Raw genomic sequence first — 19,807 nt, 5'->3', positions numbered from 1 at the left:
GAAGAAATTTCTCCTCATCTCGGTTCTAAATGGCATACCCCGTATCCTGAGACTGTGACCCCTGGTTCTGGACTCCCCAGCCATCGGGAACATCCTCCCTGCATCTAGTCTGTCTAGTCCTGTTAGAATTTTACATGTTTCGATGAGATCACCTCTCATTCTTCTAAACTCTAGTGAATATAGGCCTAGTCGACCCAATCTCTCCTCATACGTCAGTCCTGCCATCCCAGGAATCAGTCTGGTAATTCAATGAGGACATTTGTCTACAATTTATGAAAGGACAACAGATTACTATTTCATATTGACATTTTGTCCCTGGCAAAAAATCACATCAGTCCTCCAGAATAAGGGGTACAAAATATACTCGTATGACTTGTATACATTTCACACAACAGATCTATCAGATGTTTGGTTGTGACTCATTTTATGATCAAATGCTATAATGCTGGTAACATCAGTTAGCTCACTAATCTTCTCCATTTGGACTTTCCCAGTGCTGTCATTCAACTTATCAATACGATGGCCCTAAAATTCCTGGAGTGCCAATTTGCCAGCATAAGTGGAAGGGAACCCTCACTTGCCATTGGCCAAAGCCGGAGATCACATCCCAAATCAGGAGATGGCATAACCTGCTCTTCTTGGTGAGTTGCTGGTGCCTGAGAGAGCACATCAGCAGCAGCTGCCCAGCTCAAGCCAATCTGAACTCCTAAGATGAAGCAGAATTCTTCAGAAGCCCAAATGGCTTGAAGAATTTTTTTTTTAAAACTCTTTGGCTCATACTGGAGCCATGGCAACTAGCTCCGGTAATCGATCCTCGCCAGGATCGAATACCTTACTCTCTCTGAAGATTAGGAACCTTTAGAAGGCCTTAAAGGGACTTTCATCAGGTCTCAACTGACATGAGTTCTGCTAAGGCCTTTCAACACCGACAACAACTTGTAGCACCTTTAACGTAGTAAAAACGTCCCAAGGTGCTTCACAGGAGCATTTTCAGACAAAATTTGACACCGAGCCACATAAGGAGATATTAATGGCCCAGAAATTGCTCGGAGCAGTGAACCAATAGTGTTCCATATATTTATACTAATCCACTAACTTACTGCGGTCTTTACTGGGTGCAGTTTCTCAAATTGGAAGCGGTAAAGAGCCCAGCGTTAGTTCAAGTGAAGCTAGGACCCATGGGAGAAGCAAAAGGATTGGTCTCTCCCCTCGATCAATCAGATTGCAGCATTTTTGACTAGCTGCGAACCTGTTACTGCAGGCTTGGTACCTAAAATCCAGGAAGTGAAGGATAGAACACTAAAATCATTGTAGAAACAGTTATAGACAATGAAAAAAAGATAGGGTAAGAAATAATCAAATTAAATAAAAGAGACAGAAGAAAGGTGGGAGGCCACTCAGGAGACCTTTGGAATAGTTGAGTCTAAAAAAAATTAAAATTTTTAATTTTTTTTTTAAATGACCAAAACTATTAACTAGATTGATTTCTGTGATGCAAGGGTTGTCTTATGAGGAAAGATTGAGTAGAATAAGTTTATCCTCTCTCGAGTTTAGAAGAATGAGAGGTGATTTCATTGAAACATATAAGATTATGATGTGGAGATGCCGGTGATGGACTAGGGTGGACAAATGTAAGGAGTGTTACAACACCAGGTTATAGTCCAACAGTTTTATTTGTAATCACAAGCTTTCGGAGTTTTCCTCCTTCGTCAGGTGACGAAGGAGCAAAGCTCCGAAAGCTTGTGATTTCAAATAAAGCTGTTGGACTATAACCTGGTGTTGTAAGACTCCTTATATAAGATTATGAGGGGGCTTGACAGGGTAGATGTTGAGAGGTTGTTTCCCCTGGCTGGAGAGTCTAGAACTAGAGGGCACAGTCTCAGGATATGGGTCGGCCATTTAAGACTGAGTTGAGGAGGAATTTCTTCACTCAGAGTTGTGAATCTTTGGAATTCTCTACCCCAGAAGGCTGTGGATGGTGAGTCGCTGTATGTTCAAGATTGAGATCGATAGATTTTTGGACTCTAGGGGAATCAAGGGATATGGGGATCGGATGGGAAAGTGGAGTTCAAGTCGAAGATTAGCCATGATCTTATTGAATGGTGGAGCAGGCTCGAGGGGCCATATGGTCTACACCTGCTCCCATTTCTTCTGTTATTATTAAAAGGAGTAATGAGACTCCAGTTAATTTTTAGTTGTTTGGCTGTCATTAAGACTAAAGTTAGTTCAGACCTGGTATTTTTAAGCATACCCATTTTGTGGTACCATTACTTACTTTCCAGCTGGGCAGATGTGCAAGTTGGCACTTTTTGAAGATTTCACTGATTGTAGCTGGTGATATACCTTTAATTTGAAGCTGTCATATCGCCGGCGAACCAGTTGGAGCAAGTTCTGGATTTCCACGTTTCACTGCGCGTGTGTGAATGCCGGAACTTGCTCCTTGATTTCGCCACTAACAGAGCTCACCATTCTTTTCCAAGCAATTTCTGCCCCAATAGGACAGGTTGGTCAGAGGTAAGTTTTAAGGAGCGTCTTAAAGGAGGAGAGAGAGGTATAGGGGCCGAATTCCAGAGCTTAGGGCCTAGGGAGCTGAAGGCACGGCTGCCAATGATGGAGTGAAGAAAATCGGGGATGCGCAAAATTGGAAGAATGCAGAATTATCGGAGGGTTGTAGGGCTGTAGGAGGTTCCAGAGATAGCGAGGCCATGGAACGATTTGAGAACAAGGATGAGAATTTTAAAATTGAGGCATTGCCAGACCGAGCGCCAGTGTAGGTCAGCGAGCACAGGGGTGGACTGATGAACGGAACTTGGTGCGAGTTTGTGTAAGGGCAACAGAGTTTTGGATGAGCTCAAGTTTATGGAGGGTGGAAGGTGGGAGGCCACCCAGGAGAGCTTTGGAATAGTTGAGTCTAGAGGTAACAATGGCAATGGATGAGGGTTTCAGCAGCAGAAGAGGGTGTAAAATGAGAAATTTGTTGAGGAAATCCAGGAGCTTCCAAAACACATCCCCTTGACTAGGTGGGTGAGCAAAAAATATGCCCAAGGCCCTCCTCAACCAGAATTTAAAGGAGCAATCAAAAAGGGTGGAATGCCTGCCCATATTCCAGCATACTTCCGCCCCCAACCCCCTACATCGGTCATAAATATGACTTGCGTTTTCTCCAGGATCAGGAATAACAATGTTTATTATGCTGCCTTTTACAAAAACACTTTAAAAAAAAATCATCATCTACATTTTCTATGTATTTTGCATATTTATGAAACATGCATCGAACAATTTTTGACTTCAATAGATTTTCTTTTTGTTTTCACCGTATAAAATAAATATCAACCAGATTTTCAGTGACACCCCTGATAGTTAAAGTGATAAACATTATAGCATTGGTTTGCAGTTTCAGGCTAAGGTTAACTACATTGGCAACCTATTTTCCTATTTGAAATGGGAGCTCATAACAATTCAATAAAATATCTGTGTCTTTCGGACAGCAAGCATTTGCTCAGCTGTTTTATGATGAACTGCAATGCAAATTTCATCTGAAATCAGGTTACTTTTATTATTCAAGTACAAGGTAGACATCACCTCATTTACATTTATTAAAAGGGTAGAAAAACAGCATTAAGTGATCAAAACAACAAAAAACACAATGACATATCAACCTGGTAATGGCCTGCAGACTTATAACATTTCCACAGCTGCTCCTAGCCAACCAATGTTTTGGCAAATAATCCGCTCCGATCTTTTTGATAATCTAATAACCAAATCATCTTTCTTGTTATAACATAATTAGTGTTCCATGCTACCAGCAGTGAAACAAAGAAACATAACATGACACCAAAGAATAATAGTGTTTAAAATGAAATTGTCCTCTGCTGTTGCAGAAGGGCAATAAATGCACAGTTAGGAACATAGAAGCATTAGAAACAGGAGTCGACTATTTATCTCCTCGGGCCTGACTACACTTAGATCATGGCTTATCTGCACCTCAACTCCCTTTTCCCACCTTTGCTCCATATCCCTTGATATCCTTACCTTACAAAAATCAATCTATCTCAGCCTTAAAAGCTCCAATTGTTGTAGCATCTTTGGCCTTTTGGGGGACAGAGTTCCAAACTTCTACTACCCTTTTTGTGAAAAAGTGCTTCCTGATTTTGCTCCTGAATGGCCTAGCTCTAATTTTAAGATTATGTCCCCTTGTTCTTGATTCCCGTATCAGAGGAAACTATTTCACTGATGGGGCCATACTCTTCAATTGAAGCCCTGAGGCCCCCACCATGGACCTTTGAATGCTGGATTGCAGCCCCCTAATAGGTAGACCCAGTGGCCGGCATTCAAACTGGGCAAATGCAGGACACGTGGCGGAAGTAATTTCCCCTTATTATCAAATGATTTGCATGCGCCTACCCACTCCACTGGATTGGCCACCGGAAAAGGTAAGGGAGAGAGAAATGGGGACAGTATAGAACACGAGACTTTCTGGTCCAATCTACCCCAGATCCTCTGGAAAACCAGTGAGACAGGGCCAGAAAGCCTAGGATGTGTACAGCCCAGACAGCCAAGAAAGGAAATAAAAAGACTTGCATTTATATAGTGCCTTTCATGGCTTCAGGATGCCCCAAAGCATTTTACAGCCAACTTTTGAAGTGTAGTCGTTGTTCTAATGGAGCAAACGCAGCAACCAAATGATCAGATAATCTGTTTTAGTGATGGTGGTTGAGGGACAAATATTGGCCAGATGTAACGTCTCATCCTAAAGACAGTGCAGCACTCCCTCAGTACTGCACTGAATGTCAGCCTAGAGTTTGTGCTCAAGTCTCTGGAGTCGGACTTGAGCTCACAATCGTCTAACTCAGAGGCAAGTGTGCTACCACTGAGCCACAGCTGATACATAAGGAAGACAATCAGGGGAAAAATATCTCATTTGCTCATCCATTTATAAGTCTTGATTTGTTTTTCTTCATTAACTCAGTGTTAACTGTCCTCTTATAATAAAATTAAAAGAAAATTCTGTTTACAGTTATAAATTTCATACTACATGAAACTTCATCATCCTTTGACCTAAGTGTTTCTCTGCAAAATGCAACAAACATGAACAAAAGTTCAGATAATAAAGTTGTCTTTTTAAGCTGCTTGAGCTGTAACTTATATGAGTGTTTTCCAAGGTTGCCTAGTCCAACAGCTCTCACTAAGGGATCCACAATCTTATCTGGCAGTTCCATGTTTCCAGTCCTATGCCATCACCCAAGGACCATTGTTTCTTACTACTAATTGATTATTGATTTCTCTCATCCCGTACCTTCTAGTAACCAATCTGATATTAGTTGCCATTATCCTGCAGTTGTTCACTAACAGTTGCACTCTCATCCCCTGGGATCTTGCCATCAGTTACATGTTAAACACTCTCATTCTATTATATTTTATTATTACTTACACTCAGATCTCACAATGACTTCTTACTGATGTGATCCTCGTACCATTGCTTCTTGTCACTAGTCCAGAGCTGAGCACATTCATTCTGCAATTTTCTGCCATTTCCAAGGGACAGGTGAAAAAAACAATCTCAGGAAGTTCACACATCCACGTCACAAGCATGTGGAGCAAGCATGCATGGACTTTTTCTTTAAAAGAAATTGTCCAGAAATTCCAGAGGCCTTGATATGCCAAGGTGGTGGGGTGGGATTGCCACCTGCCTGTTTGCCCTCACCTTAACCTCATCTCAAATCCTGGAGACATGGTCATTGGGTACCTGCAATGCTAACGGTGCTATTGGTGTCCCCGTACTGTCAAGGCAGTGAGATTTTGGGCTAGCAACTTGCTTGATCCATCATCCCCTGCTGGTCTGCCTCTATCCAAACGACAATCAATCTTTCTCGGATCAATTGTTGTTTGAATATGGCATTGTGGGCCCCAACTTATGCCCCTTGTACGGCAAGAACGCCTGCTTAATATCAGGCACATTTACTGCTGCTCGCATTAGAGGCGGATCTGGCGAGACTTCAGGAGGAATCTTGCATCCCAGCAGTCCCGCTTCCATAAGTTAAATCAGGATAAATGGGGAGGCGGGTGAAAGAACTATCCAAACCCTAGTCGTAGAAATTTATTAGTGATGTCGGAAAAGGGTGAAAACCGAGAGGAAACAGGTTCTACCCCAAATTCCTCCCACTGTGCTGAAATATACTTCCCAAAATTTTGGAATTTCTGAGCTATATCATCCACTTCTGTCAATTCAAAGTTTTTTTTTGGTTGTGAAGATTAGAATTATCCAGTAGTCTAAATGAAGCAATGTAAGTGAAAGTGCACAGGAGTCCTGCGCTTAAAAAAAAATCAAATTAACAGATAATTTGCATTAAGCAACAGCAGATTAAGAGGAGACTGTATTGTGACATTTGAGTGCTGAGCTCAACTAACGGTACCAGGAATAAGCATATACAAATCTCAGGTGTCTTGAAACCTTCATACAAACATGAAGTCTAACAAGAATGCGTTGCTACGAAACTGAGGTTTTCAGGTTATTTTATACCTATAAGAGATTAAAGATTTAAACTAGTGTTGTCTTTGGCTATGCTATTGATACTTTACTGTTCAGCAGCACCTTGTTCTTTGTCCTGATATGTAGCAAAGGCAGCTCTAATCGGAAGAATCTGACCCAAAAAAGTCTTGATTTAATGGTTTGATGAGGTTTAATCAGTGTACGATCTTCATTGTCTCAGGAGTCTCAGCTGAAGGCTTTGAAGGAGGTGGCGCAGCTCTGTGTGTCTGGAGTTCTAAAGAACCAGCCTCCCTTTCTGAGCATCATCCCTCCTAGAATTACGGAGAGTGGAATGCTACTAACTAAAAACAGCTCCAGACTTCCAGTTTACCAGACCAACAGAAAGGTAAGTGATCCAGATTTCAAAGTGTGCATGTGACCAAACTAATTGGTAGAGTTTGTTCTGAAGCAACTGACGATCTGAGTGAAACAAACACTTTATCCCAGCAGAATGTTTAAGTGAGCTCCAATTATTTACTTTCTTGGCAGGCTGTAACTAGTGGGGTGCCGCAAGGATCGGTGCTTGGGCCTCAGCTATTTACAATCTATATTAATGACTTAGATGAAAGGACCGAGTGTAATGTATCCAAGTTTGCTGATGATACAAAGCTAGGTGGGAAAGTAAGCTGTGAGGAGGACACAAAGAGTCTGCAAAAGGATATAGACAGGTTAAGTGAGTGGGCAAGAAGGTGGCAGATGGAGTATAACATGGGGAAGTGTGAGGTTATTCACATTGGTAGGAGAATAGAAAAATAGAATATTTTTTAAATGGTGAGAAACTATTAAATGTTGGTGTCCAGAGAGACTTGGGTGTCTTGGTACAAGAAACACAAAAAGTTAGCATGAAGGTGCAGCAAGCAATTAGGAAGGCAAATGGCACGTTGGCCTTTATTGCAAGGGGATTGGAGTACAAGAGTAAGGAAGTCTTACTACAATTGTACAGGGCTTTGGTGAGACCTCACCTGAAGTACTGCGCACAGTTTTGGTCTCCTTATATACTTGCCTTAGAGATGGATATGCTTGCCTTAGAGGCAGTGCAACAAAGGTTCACTAGATTAATTCCTAGGATGCGAGTGTTGTCCTATGAGGAGAGGTTGAGTAGAATTGGCCTATCCTCTCTGGAGATTAGAAGAATGAAAGGGGATCTCATTGAAACATATGAGATTCTGAGGGGGCTTGACAGGATAGAGGCTGACAGATTGTTCGCCCTGGCTACAGAGTCTAGAATTAGAGGGCATGGTCACAGGATGAGGGGTCGGCCATTTAAGACTGAGATGAGGAGGCATTTCTTCACTCAGAGGGTTGTGAATTTTGGAATTCTTTACCCCTGAGGGCTGTAGATGCTGAGTCATTGAGTATATTCAAGGCTGAGATAGATAAACTTTTGGACTCTGGAGGAATCAATGGATATGGGGATCAGGCAGGAATGTGGAGTTGAGGTTGAAGATCAGCCATGATTTCATTGAATGGTGGAGCAGGCTCGAGGGGCTGAATGGCCTACTCCTGCTCCTATTTCTTATGTTTTTATGTTCTTATTTAACTCATCAGAATTAATCAGATTATTTAAAAGAGATTGGGGAGCAAAATTTGCAATGAATCAACATTTTGGATCATAAACAAAAATGACCGCTCACTAAGCAAATGCAATGCAATTCAAAATCTTCCATCTTTAGAAAACAATTAAAATAATCAAGCACTATTGATATTTTGAATTATAAATGATGTATTCTCTCTCCCAAGCAAACTATCCCATTAACAAGTGCAGCATTATGTCAGGGAGTACTCAGTCTTCTTTGTCTGATTTTACTGGAGCCCTCTTGCAACATCGCAATAAAAACAAGCCCCAACTTCTAGTGGGTCAGGACATACTCATGGATGGTGATGGAGGAGTCTGGGATGTTAGGAATGAAAGCTCTCCCAGATGTTAGTGAGGGTCAACTGGCCTGAGATTGGCTTGGTCTTATCCTGATAGTATCCCTGGATCATTGCCGATAGCGCCGTCTGGTTTTCTTCTAAAGCTAATTGTCACGATTGTTTGCAACTAAATGGTTTACTTGGGTACTTAAGAGGGCATTAAGAGTTAACCATGTAGTGTGAACAGGAGTCACCCAGGTAAGTGTGGTGATCTCTTCCCTGAAGGATATTAATGAACCAGTTGGTTTTGATGGTAATCCAAAACCTTTTCATGGTTATTTTTCTAGTGCCAATTTAACCAATTGTCATAGTGGGATTTGACATCATGACCTCTGGGTTGCTGGTCCAGTATCGTAACCACTAGGCTATCGACCCCTAGGCTTTGTGAACTATTCTATGTACCTCTCTCCACACCATCTCTGAATGGAAACATCTTGGAAAAAGAGACATTTTGTATATCAAGTTGTGCAGTTAATGGGAGTGAATGTGTCCTACATCTTGAGCCAGTCTGACAGTTGCTCCTGTCAAACAAATTCCAGGTAAATGATTAAATATGGGAGGGGAGAATGAACCACAAAGTCAGCCAAAAGATTTGAAAAATGGAAGAGCAGTGGTTTCTCAAAGTGGCCTCATGTTGTGCTTGCCAGCTGCACTTTAGATGCCATTTAAGTATTTTGTCCTGCCTGTTTTTCTATTGGAGGCTATGGGTTTGTAAATTTGATGCTTAGCAGTCTACAACTTCAGACAAAAATCTAAAGATTCACACAATTTTTGCCGTTGTTTTCCAGTGCACACACAGAATGTTTAAATTCTCTTTGCTTCCGTGTACTGACTAGCATATGCAGTGGATTAAATTACATCCCTACACTCCCTTCATTCCAGAAATTGGATCACTAGATTAGACATGGAGGCTATGTGAGCCTAGAACAAAGCATTCAGTGGAAAATCACCATCACACTCGGGCACCCTTGAAAACATCTGAGGATTTATCTGGATGTCTAGGGACAAAAGCAGCGCTTTTTCCCCCTCGGAACAAAAATCTGATATGGAGCACTGAATCACTCGGTGAAAACTGCTGCGTTCTTTTTATCCCAATTCGCACACGAGGCCATTATTTTTTTCAATTTCCTGAACAGAAATCTGCTCTCATCTTCCTTGCACTTTGTTCTCATTGTCTGCCTTCTTTCATTGTAAGTTCTGTAATAAGGTGTGTTATTTTTCTACAGAATGTAATTTCAGTGAAAATAATTGATAAGGGCCTCCGCATTTCTCTGAAAACAAAACAAGCTGGCGTCAGACCAGAGTAGAATTCTGTTTGATGCAGCTTTGGCTTTTCTCTCTGTCTCTCTGCAGGTAATTTTAACTTAACTCGCCGGCGGGAAACTCACGGGATCGGGTGACTTCAATGGAGGGTAAAATCAGGTGGGGTGTAAAACTAGCATTGCACCCGATCCCGACAGTTCCCCAACGGGCAGGTTAGGTTAAAATTACCCCATCTGTCTCTCTCTATTCCCTTTTATGCATGACATTGTCACAGGCGACAGACTGGTTAGAAATTCGTGCAGGTACACATGTACAACTGTTAAAGGCTTGTTGGCTTTTATTGCAAGGCGGCTGGAGTACAAGAGTAAGGAAGCCTTACTACAATTGTACAGGGCTTTGGGGGGACCTCACCTGGAGTACTGTGTACAGTTTTGGTCTCCTTATCTAAAGAAGGTTATACTTGCCTTAGAGGCAGTGCAACGAAAGTTCACCAGATTGATTCCTGGGATGAGAGGGTTGTCCTGTGAGGAGAGATTGAGTAGAATGGGTCTATACTCTCGGGAGTTTAGAAGAATGAGAGGTGATCTCTTGAAACATACAAGGTTCTGAGAGGGCTTGACAAGGTAAAGGCTGAGAGGTTGTTTCCCCTGGCTGGAGAATTTAGAACTAGGGGCATTGTCTCAGGATAAGGGGTCGGCCATTTAAGACTGAAACGAGGAGGAATTTCTTCACTCAGAGGGTTGTGAATCTTTGGAATTCTCTACCCCAGAGGGCTGTGGATGCTGAGTCGTTGAATATGTTCAAGGCTGAGATAGATAAATTTTTGGACTCTAGGGGAATCACGGGATATGGATAGCGGGCAGGAAAGTGGAGGACGTATGGCCTACTCCTGCTTCTATTTCTCATGTTCTTACATTCTTAAAGCTCAATGGGTTTCATAAGTAAAGTTTGTGATGAGCTGTGTTTGTTGCAGGATGAACTCAGCAGTAGGCACAAAGTGAAAACAGACACCCTTCGGTAAGATAATCTTAAAAAGAGCTCAGCAACCTTCAGAGGCTACATGTCCCTTGTTTGTACATATATCCTTGCTTAATAGATCATTACTGCTGGAAAGGTAGTGATCTGGCATCAAATTGAATCAATTATTATTAGGAACATCCAAAATGGTTGCCAATAAATTTGCTGATTTTCAATATAATCATTTTTGAAGAATTTAAATAGATTGACCTTCAGATATCTGGAGATAGTAATGTTAAAACACTTCAAGTATAAGCAGTCCAAAATATTTATCCAATCTGTTGTAATGCTGAACAGTATAGAATGGGCACTTTATTACATTCAGGAATTTGGCACAGTCATTTCTGACTGCAAACAGATGGCCTGGCACATTCTTAAACTTGATTCACAGCAAAGTGACTAATCTTTTTGACTGATAACAATTTTTTACACAACATGTGCTCAGTGGATTACACTTCCATTGACCAACTGCCAGAGTTTGCTTTCTTCCCCCTTCTAAACTTGGGATAGGTTTAATTTTCCATAAATTAGAAACATAAGAAATAAAGTTCATACTAGTTTAAGGGCTGTGGAAAATTAGGAACAATATCAAGACTAAGACCACGATGGTAGAATAATGAGGGCAAAGATAAACTAAAAGTTAGGACGTGTTATTTTCAGAGACAAGGGCCCTGATTTTAAATAACAAGGGCCTATATTCAAAAGGATGTTTATGTGCTGAAGAGGAACAACAAGGATGATTCTGGGACTTAAAGCTCTAACTTATCAGGAGAAAATTATATTATTGAAGATATTTTCATCAGTAAAAAGATGATTTACCGACGATACATTCATTTAAAATGCTAAAAAGCCTGGATAGTATAGATGTAAACCAGATACAAGGGGCTCGATGTTAGCAGGGCTGCGGGTTCACGGCGGGGGGGTCTATTGGGCGCGTGGGTAACGCGCCCGGTGAAATTAGTCAGCCACCCGCGCGATCGCAGCCTAATTGGATCAACTTACCTTGTCTTCCGGGTTCCCCACTGCTGATCTGCGCGTCGGGCGGGCTGCGCATGCGCAGTAAGATCTGTCAGCTGGAGGAGCTCTATTTAAAGGGGCAGTCCTCCACTGACAGATGCTGCAACAAATAGAAAAAATTACAGCATGGGGCAGCCCAGGGGGAAGGCTGCTCCCAGTTTAATGATGCCTCACTCCAGGTATCAATAGATGGGGTGAGGAGGAGGGGGAGGACAGAGATCTTCCCCCCGGCGGGCGGGAGGAAGCGGCCTGCCTCTGCCACCAGGAAGGCCTGGCTCGAGGTGGCAGAGGAGGTCGCCTGCACCAGCAACATATCGCGCACCTGCATACAGTGCAGGAGGCGCTCCAATGACCTCAGTAGGTCAGTCAAAGTGAGTACACTTACTCATTCCCCTACACTCCATCTGCCACATCACCGCCCCCACCCCACACCTCCTTCTGCACTGCCAACACTACTCTGTCACATCACCCCTCACACCCACTCAAACCTCATCCTCATCTTACCTGCACTTACTCACCTCGCCAGTACTCATCCCGCCACTACAACTTAACCCAATCCTCATACAATCTCATGGCTCTATCTCATACTCACCCTCTCGTGCATCTCTTTCACAGTCAGCCTCACTCAACCTGCCACTACCTGTGCTGCAGCCACAGGGCATGCATCACATATGTGCAGTAGGCAGCGTAAGGCAAACATGTCGTGAGCATGAAGGGGATGCACAAGGGTGTTTGAGGGTTTGTCATGGTTTTTACTTATATTGAATTTCTGACCAACTCACATTACATATTATATTGGCACCACTACTGCCATGTCTTGGCGAATCTTGTCTGGTTTGTGCAATAATGCCCTTTCCTGAGGATCACTATGAAGACCCACCACTGATGCCACCCATTGTGTCACTGCAGAGTGGGTGTAGGTGTATTTGCAGGGCGCTTTTGTGCAGACGGCTGAGAGATGTCGGCGATGTCCCCAGTGGCACCCTGGAAGGATGCGGAGGAGAAGTTGTTGAGGGCAGTGGTGACTTTGAGAGCGACAGGTAAGAAGAAGGTGCTCGGGCCAGCCGGGAGCAGCTCGGCATGAAGGAGACTGCAGATATCCATGACTACATGTCGAGTGACTCTGAGCCTCCGTGTGCACTGCTGCTCTGAGAGGTCCAGGAAGCTGAGCCTCGGTCTGTGGACCCTGTGGCGAGGGTAGTGCCCTCTGCGACGCATCTCTCTCTGTGGTTGCCCTCCCTCCTGCTGTGCAGGTGGATGTGTCACAGCACTCTGTTGTGGAGCTCCACGTGTCAGAGGTGGACGGCGAGGCTGGTGAGGCTGTTCGCCCTCCGAGGAGGTCATGACTGCAGCTACGGCGGCTCCCATCCGGAAGATGTACATCTGAGGGAGTCCGCAAGGTCGGTAAGTGTGTCCTCACACCGGGGTTGCGGTTCCAGGTCGGTGAATTTTCTTGTTAGGAGGAGGGTGGTGGAAGCCAAACTTTGTCCAATGTGACGGAGTGGCCACCTGTCGAATGCACCTTTGCAGCTGCCACAGGCTGCTGGCTGCAACACCTCCATTTGAACTGGGAGCGTTTCCCCCAGTATGGGAAACAGTCTCAGTTCAGTGGAAAATCCCACCCCCCTAATAAAACAGCTCAATCAGGTCTGTAAACGACCTGAACGAGCAAGATAAATACTTTCAAGTGGCATCCCGCTGGCTTTAATTGCCTGCAGGATTCCCACCAGCGGGGGCTGCGCGCGCACGCCGGCGCGTCAGTGGGGAACCCGGAAGTGGGCGGGTTGGAGCCGGGCTCCGGTCCCGCTCCGGGATTCCCCAATTTTCGGAGCCCCCCCACCAGGAATGCACCTGATAGCGGGTGCTAAAATGATGCCCAAGGGTAAACTGTAGTCAGGTCCCGCAGTGGCATCGTACGTCCCCAAGTCATATGGGCCAGAGTGCAACAGGTTTGATTCCAAGTATGTCACGAGTTACTTGCTTTCAGCTGAGGTGGCCGTGGAGGGTACCACAATTGGTCTTCGTACTTTTGGTCTCGGGAAAATCAGCCAAGATCTTGCTAAAGATCACTATACAGTGGCCCCCGCTTGAAAGTGCCTGTATTTAGTTGTCAAGTGAGAGCAAGATTGGGCTCAGTTTTGATTTCACCCAGTGACTGAATAGCCTGTCAATATAGGAACAAGGGCAGGCCATTCCACCCCTCGAGCTTGTACAGCCATTCAATCAGATCATGGCTGATCTGTACCTGAACTCCATTTACCCACTTTTGATCCATATCCCTTGATACCCAAATGTAATAAAAATCTAGCCATCTCGGTCTTGAAAATTTCAACTGACCCAGCATCCTCAGCCTTTTGGGGGGGAAGAGTTCCAGATTTTCACTACCCTTTGTGTGATAAAAGTGTTTTAAAATTGATTGCAGTGCTGAATGGCTTAGCCTTAATTTTAAAATTGTGGCCTCTTGGTCTTTTAAACACCTTGATTAGATTACCCCTCAACCTTCTAAATTCAAGTTTATGCAACATGTGCACATAATTTAACCCTTTAATTCCCAGTATCATTCTGGTGAATCTGCACTGTATCCCCCCCCCAAAAAAAAGGCCAAAAAATCCTTCCTGAGGTGCGATGCCCAAAACTGAACGCAGTACTCCAGATGGGTCTGGCCAAGGCATCACTTTCTCACTTTTGAATTCCAGCTCCCTCGAGATAAAGGCCAACATTCCATTAGCATTTCTGATTACTTTTTGTCCCTGTCCATTAGCTTTTAGTGATTTCTATACATGGACACGCAAATCCCTTTGCTCCTCCACAGTTCATAATCTTTTGCCATTAATAAAATATTCTGATTTATTATTTCTTGGATCCAAAGTGGATGGCCTTATACTCTCTACATTGAACCTTTTGCCCACTCACTCAATCTTTCGATGTCCCTTTGTAACTTCCTGTTCTCATCTGCACAACTTACTTTGCCTCCTAACTTAGTGTCATCTGCAAACCTGGATATACAACCCTCTCTTCCTTCATCCAAGTCATTGATGTAGATCGTGAAAAGCTGAGGCAGCAGTATAGTTCTCCGGGGAACACCACTTGTTACACAAGATTTAGGTTCATGGGATTGGGGGTATTATATTAGCATGGATTGAGGATTGGTTAACAGACAGAAAACAGAGAGTAGGAATAAACGGGTCATTTTCGAGTTGGCAGGTTGTAACTAGTGGTTGAATTCTGTAAATTATTATGTTAGATTGGTATCCTGGCATATTTGATTAACTTCAGGAATCTGGGAGAAATTTTGTTGGGTTTTATCTTCTTGGAAGTTTCATCTGTGGTTTTACTTGAACGGATTAAATTCCTGTGTAAATTGTGCATGGTCCATTGGGGGGGATGGGCCAAATGGCTTTTTCTCAGCTCGCACTTTATTATGTTTACTTGTTTCCTGTTTAGTTTAATATGTTAATAATTTGACATCCAAAAATAATGTAAATCTTTACATGAATTTCAGATCAATTTACAAAATGTGAAGCTACACTTCAAACCATAACCTCTCACTAGTTCCTACGTAGTAAATCCACCCAAAATCAAAATAAATAAAATCCATACTGGAAGCAGAGCTTTATGCGTGTCATGGTGTGAAGCTCATGAGTTATGTTGCTTCGGCAACTTGGCAGCTCATGTTGCGTAAATTGTCCATCCCAATAGAACAAATGTGTGATGTCCATAACACTTTAAAACATTTCCAAGATCTAAGTAGCACAGAATTTTATTATTGAATTTCTTTTGTGATAGAATATTGATCCATTTGGAGCTATCTTCTGGCTGATATCAATTTCAGTTAAAGACAGAGACAAACACATAAATGGAAAGGCTTGCTAAACTGAGCCACTGATGCTGCATTAAAAGGCTTTTTGAGAGTCTTAGAAAAAGATTTTTAAGAGTCTTAGAAAAAGATTTTAAAAAATCTAACATGGGGTATTCTCCTCTGCGATCCTGCCTGAAATGACGGAGAATGATGGAAAATTCGGGCGGTGAGGCCTACATAGCCTTCCCACCCTGATCAGGATTTCCTTCACCCGTCCCCACTGAGACCATCGCTGGCTGCTGCTTACAGAGTGGCAGGGGATTGGGCTCAGGCTGTTGACAGACTTCCCTCCCGCTCGCCCGATTTACCATCGCTCCCTAGAGTTGCCATGTGGAAGCCACAGAAAAGGATCAAAGTTCCCGCATTGGAGAGAGAGGGCCATGAGGCAGTCTCCTCACCCCGAGTCATGCCCAGCACTTACCTGCAGAAGGCCTCAGTTTCAGCCGAGGCCCTGAGTGGGAGCCTTGCTGCCATCTGTGGGGCACTTTTGCCCCTTTGAGGTCCCTTGCAGCCTCTTTTCCCCTCGGATTTTCTGCCCTTGTACTGGCAAGCTCCTTCCTAATGACAGAAATCTCACTGGGAGTAGACCATGCATTTGGAATGAACCCTGATCCAGGAAAGTGAATCAGGGTTGGGTCAGATCTGTAGGGGGCGGGTGGATATTCCACCCTGCCGGAACTCTGAACCATAAGGAGATTGCACCATCCAACATGTATTCACAGACACAGTTAAGGAGGATGTTCAATTTGCCCCATATGCAAACGTAATTTGCATTTAAAGAGTGGAAATTTATACTCTTTGGCTGCAGGTTTGTTTAAAAGGGAGATTACTAGTTGCTTTTGAGCAGTTAATATCCAAGCTCTTTGTAACCCATGAGCAAAGTATTTCGTGAGTGTTACCATGCCCAAAAGTAATTCATCCTCTACTTTCAAATATAATTAATACCCACTTCTGAGTGAGTGAGTGAAAGAATCAATGAATGAACTGGTTTAGAAGAAGCAAGATGGAGTACAGTGGAGACCAAAATATATGGCCGTCTTCCTTTGTTATGCACTAAACTTTAACAAATCTATCAGAGACGTTGGTGTAGAAATTTGGGCACACCCATTTTTGGGTGGGGGGGTGTGGGGTGCACAGGGAATGATCCCTGCGCCTGAATGGTGAGGCCCAAGGCACCCCCGATATTAGGCTGTGGGCTTCATTACCATTGAACCGGGAGAGGGTCGATTGGGAGGAGGGCAATCGTCCTGATCGAGAGATTCAAGCAGAGAGCTGCAGGAAAGATGGGCCTAGATCTGAGACACGACAACATGCTGAAGAATTTTGGAGAGGAAAGAAAGATTAGATATGGGATCAAGAGTGTTTTTTGTGAAGAAGGGGGTAATGACAGTGGTTTTGAAAGGGAGAGGAACAGCATCTGAGGAGAGGGAACCATTTGCAATGTTAGGTAGCATGATGGCGAGGAAGGAAAGTTGGATAAAGATTAGGAATTGCGATTAGGAATTTCAGTTTGCTGAGGACATTGTGAGGAGGTTAATTATGTACATTTAGTAATGCATCATATGTAGCCATGATTTCCTGGCAATGACTTGATTTCCTTATTGAGTCGGGGAGGTGTTTTTCCTGAATTGGCCAGAAATAGTTTTGCCCTGGCATTTTACCTTCACAAGGAATTAGCATTACCAGCAATTGGGAAAGATGGTGCACAATATTGCACCAAGGAATAGGATGGGTATTGATTGGCCTATGGTTTTTTCTTGCCCTTCTTTTCATATGTATGCATGTATGATGCAGGGGGAGGTCATGAGGGTAAGTCTCAGGACACTTATTGGTTGTACTCCCAAGAGTACACAGAAGAGGACAATACTGAGTGGTGGACTGAGGGCCAATTTTAATGGGGTCAGTTTGCACTGGAATTTAAGGAGCATGGCAGAGGTAGTGTTCAACTTGGGAGGTAGGAGAACTGTGCCAGCAGTTTCAAGACATGGCATGAGAAGGGCATTAACAGGACGGACAAGGGTTGAATCCTGTCCTTTCAGCAGTTCTTTGAAGAAAGTTCATATCCCTCCAGCTTGCCTATTCTCTGTGGGATTTGCGGCTTTCTGACAGGATCTATGCTTTTTGTAAGAATTCCTCTGCAAGATATTTCATCTCATCATCTGGAAAGCACCCTCTCTGAAACTTTCTTATTCTCCACAGTATGGCAAATAGTGATGTCCTTACATTGCATGAATAAATGATTAATACCCCATTACTTTGGATTGACTACTGAAAACTTGCACATGCACTATTTTTGGCTGGCCATGAGGGAAATGACAGATTTGGCTCTGAAGGGTAAAATGTGTGCAGCTGCATTTAACATTCCAGAAAAAAACAGGAAAAAAAAATCACTGCATATGAATGAGACAATTAAAGAGATGTTTTATCGTTTTCTCTAAAAGAAACTGTTTTTATTCTTTGCTGATCGTTGGTTTTACCATTCACAAATCTTGCTCATATACTTTTATACATTTTGTTATGGAAATATGCTTTACCAGCAGAATGCACAGCCCTGCACGCACTGGTTACCTACTTGTAACCCATAATAACTAATTAAGGAAGCATCCAGGGGCTATGCCAGTCACCTGAATAATCATTCAGGTCCAGTTCAATTCAGTTCTGTTATATTGCGTTCAAAATGCCACGTTAGTAGAAATAAAAGGATATGGACATTCCACATCAAATTGCATTTGATGTGGAATGTCCATATCCTTTTATCTCACTGCCTCTTTTCAGGAGCAGTAATTGCGTAATCATTTGCTAGCATAGTATTATTCCGTGCCTTTTTCATTAAATTCACTCTTTTTCATATTAGCGTAAATCTTGCTGTGACAAGACAAATAATTCAATGAAAATACGTTGTGATAGCACCATGTGATAAATACTGAGCACTGAATTTCTTTCTAGCTCTTGAAATTTACACATTATGAACTTTCCCTCCATGTTTTCATCTCCGATGCCACACGTTCATGGTTTTTCATTATAAATGAAATAGCCCACTCAATGTGCAATCCACGTATCCTGATGTGATTCTGCATCCATTTTTGAAGACAGAAAATCAGTTTAAACAGCTCGCCATGTATTAAGGGTGAATGAAGTATGAAGGTAAAATGTTAAATCCATGTTTGGTGCAATCTGGTCATAAAGCAACTGGACTTTAAGCATCTTGGTTGAGATTTCTTGCAAAAAGGCAATTTTCTCCTGTTCATCATGAAATCAAAATCCACATCTAATGAAAACACTGAAGCCCAACCAAGGTTTCACCTGTACTATTGGCAATTTTAGTTTCAGGAGACAAGGTCACTGCAGATCAAACTGACCCAAAATTTTAGCAGATGATCAGGTACACGGTACAAAATGTTTATGCAGCACCTCAATTTTACACTTTGCAGGCTTACATGTGTGTAGTAATGCACCCCAATAATTAATTTAGTAGCAATATGCCAACATACAATAGCTGATAATCAAAGATAGGCAGTTGAGTCCTTCAGTCAAGTTGCATGTCTTCAATTACAAATGGCTATGTAGTCACAAATTCTTCAATTCTGTTTAAATAGAGTAGAATTTTGCTAATGCACTATAACATGTTTCATTTTAATAATTCCAATTGGTCTCCGAACCAGCAGCACTGACTCCTCTCCCCACCTACCCGCACCCTGTGACAATAGTGTCAGATAATCAAGAGCACAGATAATTGAGATTTCACTGTATCCCTTTAAAAGTGTATAATTGAATACATATATCGAATGGCACTTTAATCTTCAGGCTGTGGCTGTTCACATTTGCTCGGTATTACTTTATTAACCTTTTCACTGGCACAAACTCAGGGCTAAATTTGAACAAACTGCACTCAGGACAGCTGTAACCCAGAATTCCATTGGCACTACTGCCTTCATTTATTCCTTTCGTTCACAACTGCTCAACATTTATAAATGATAGATGCAATTCAATTATAAAAAATTGAAAGATTGTAAAAATGATCAGTAACTAACAAACAGGAATCTATAATTAGAACTAACCTTACAATAATAAGAACTAAGTTTTGGGTATGGTGTTTCTGCATGAAAGTTGTTCTTTTCTGAAGGAAAGGAGTGCAGTTTAATAATTGAGAATTGAAAAAAAGTAATATCCAGTACAGTTATTGAGCTTTAGTATTCAACAATGAGTCG

At 42.7% G+C, this 19,807-nt stretch overlaps 1 protein-coding gene across 2 annotated transcripts in view; it reads left to right on the top strand.

Moving 5' to 3' along the window:
- Window positions 1–19,807, top strand: part of luzp2 (leucine zipper protein 2) — a 208,555-nt gene that overhangs the window by 151,552 nt on the left and 37,196 nt on the right. For both annotated transcript variants that reach the window (XM_067993534.1, XM_067993532.1), the window contains one exon: window positions 6,711–6,875. In XM_067993534.1, the coding sequence (XP_067849635.1) occupies window positions 6,711–6,875 (165 nt within the window). The remainder of the gene's footprint in view (window positions 1–6,710; window positions 6,876–19,807) is intronic.

The sequence above is a fragment of the Heptranchias perlo genome, chromosome 12 (assembly GCF_035084215.1).
Source record: "Heptranchias perlo isolate sHepPer1 chromosome 12, sHepPer1.hap1, whole genome shotgun sequence".
Taxonomy (NCBI): Eukaryota; Metazoa; Chordata; class Chondrichthyes; order Hexanchiformes; family Hexanchidae; genus Heptranchias; species Heptranchias perlo.
This window is presented reverse-complemented; position numbering and strand designations above follow the sequence as displayed.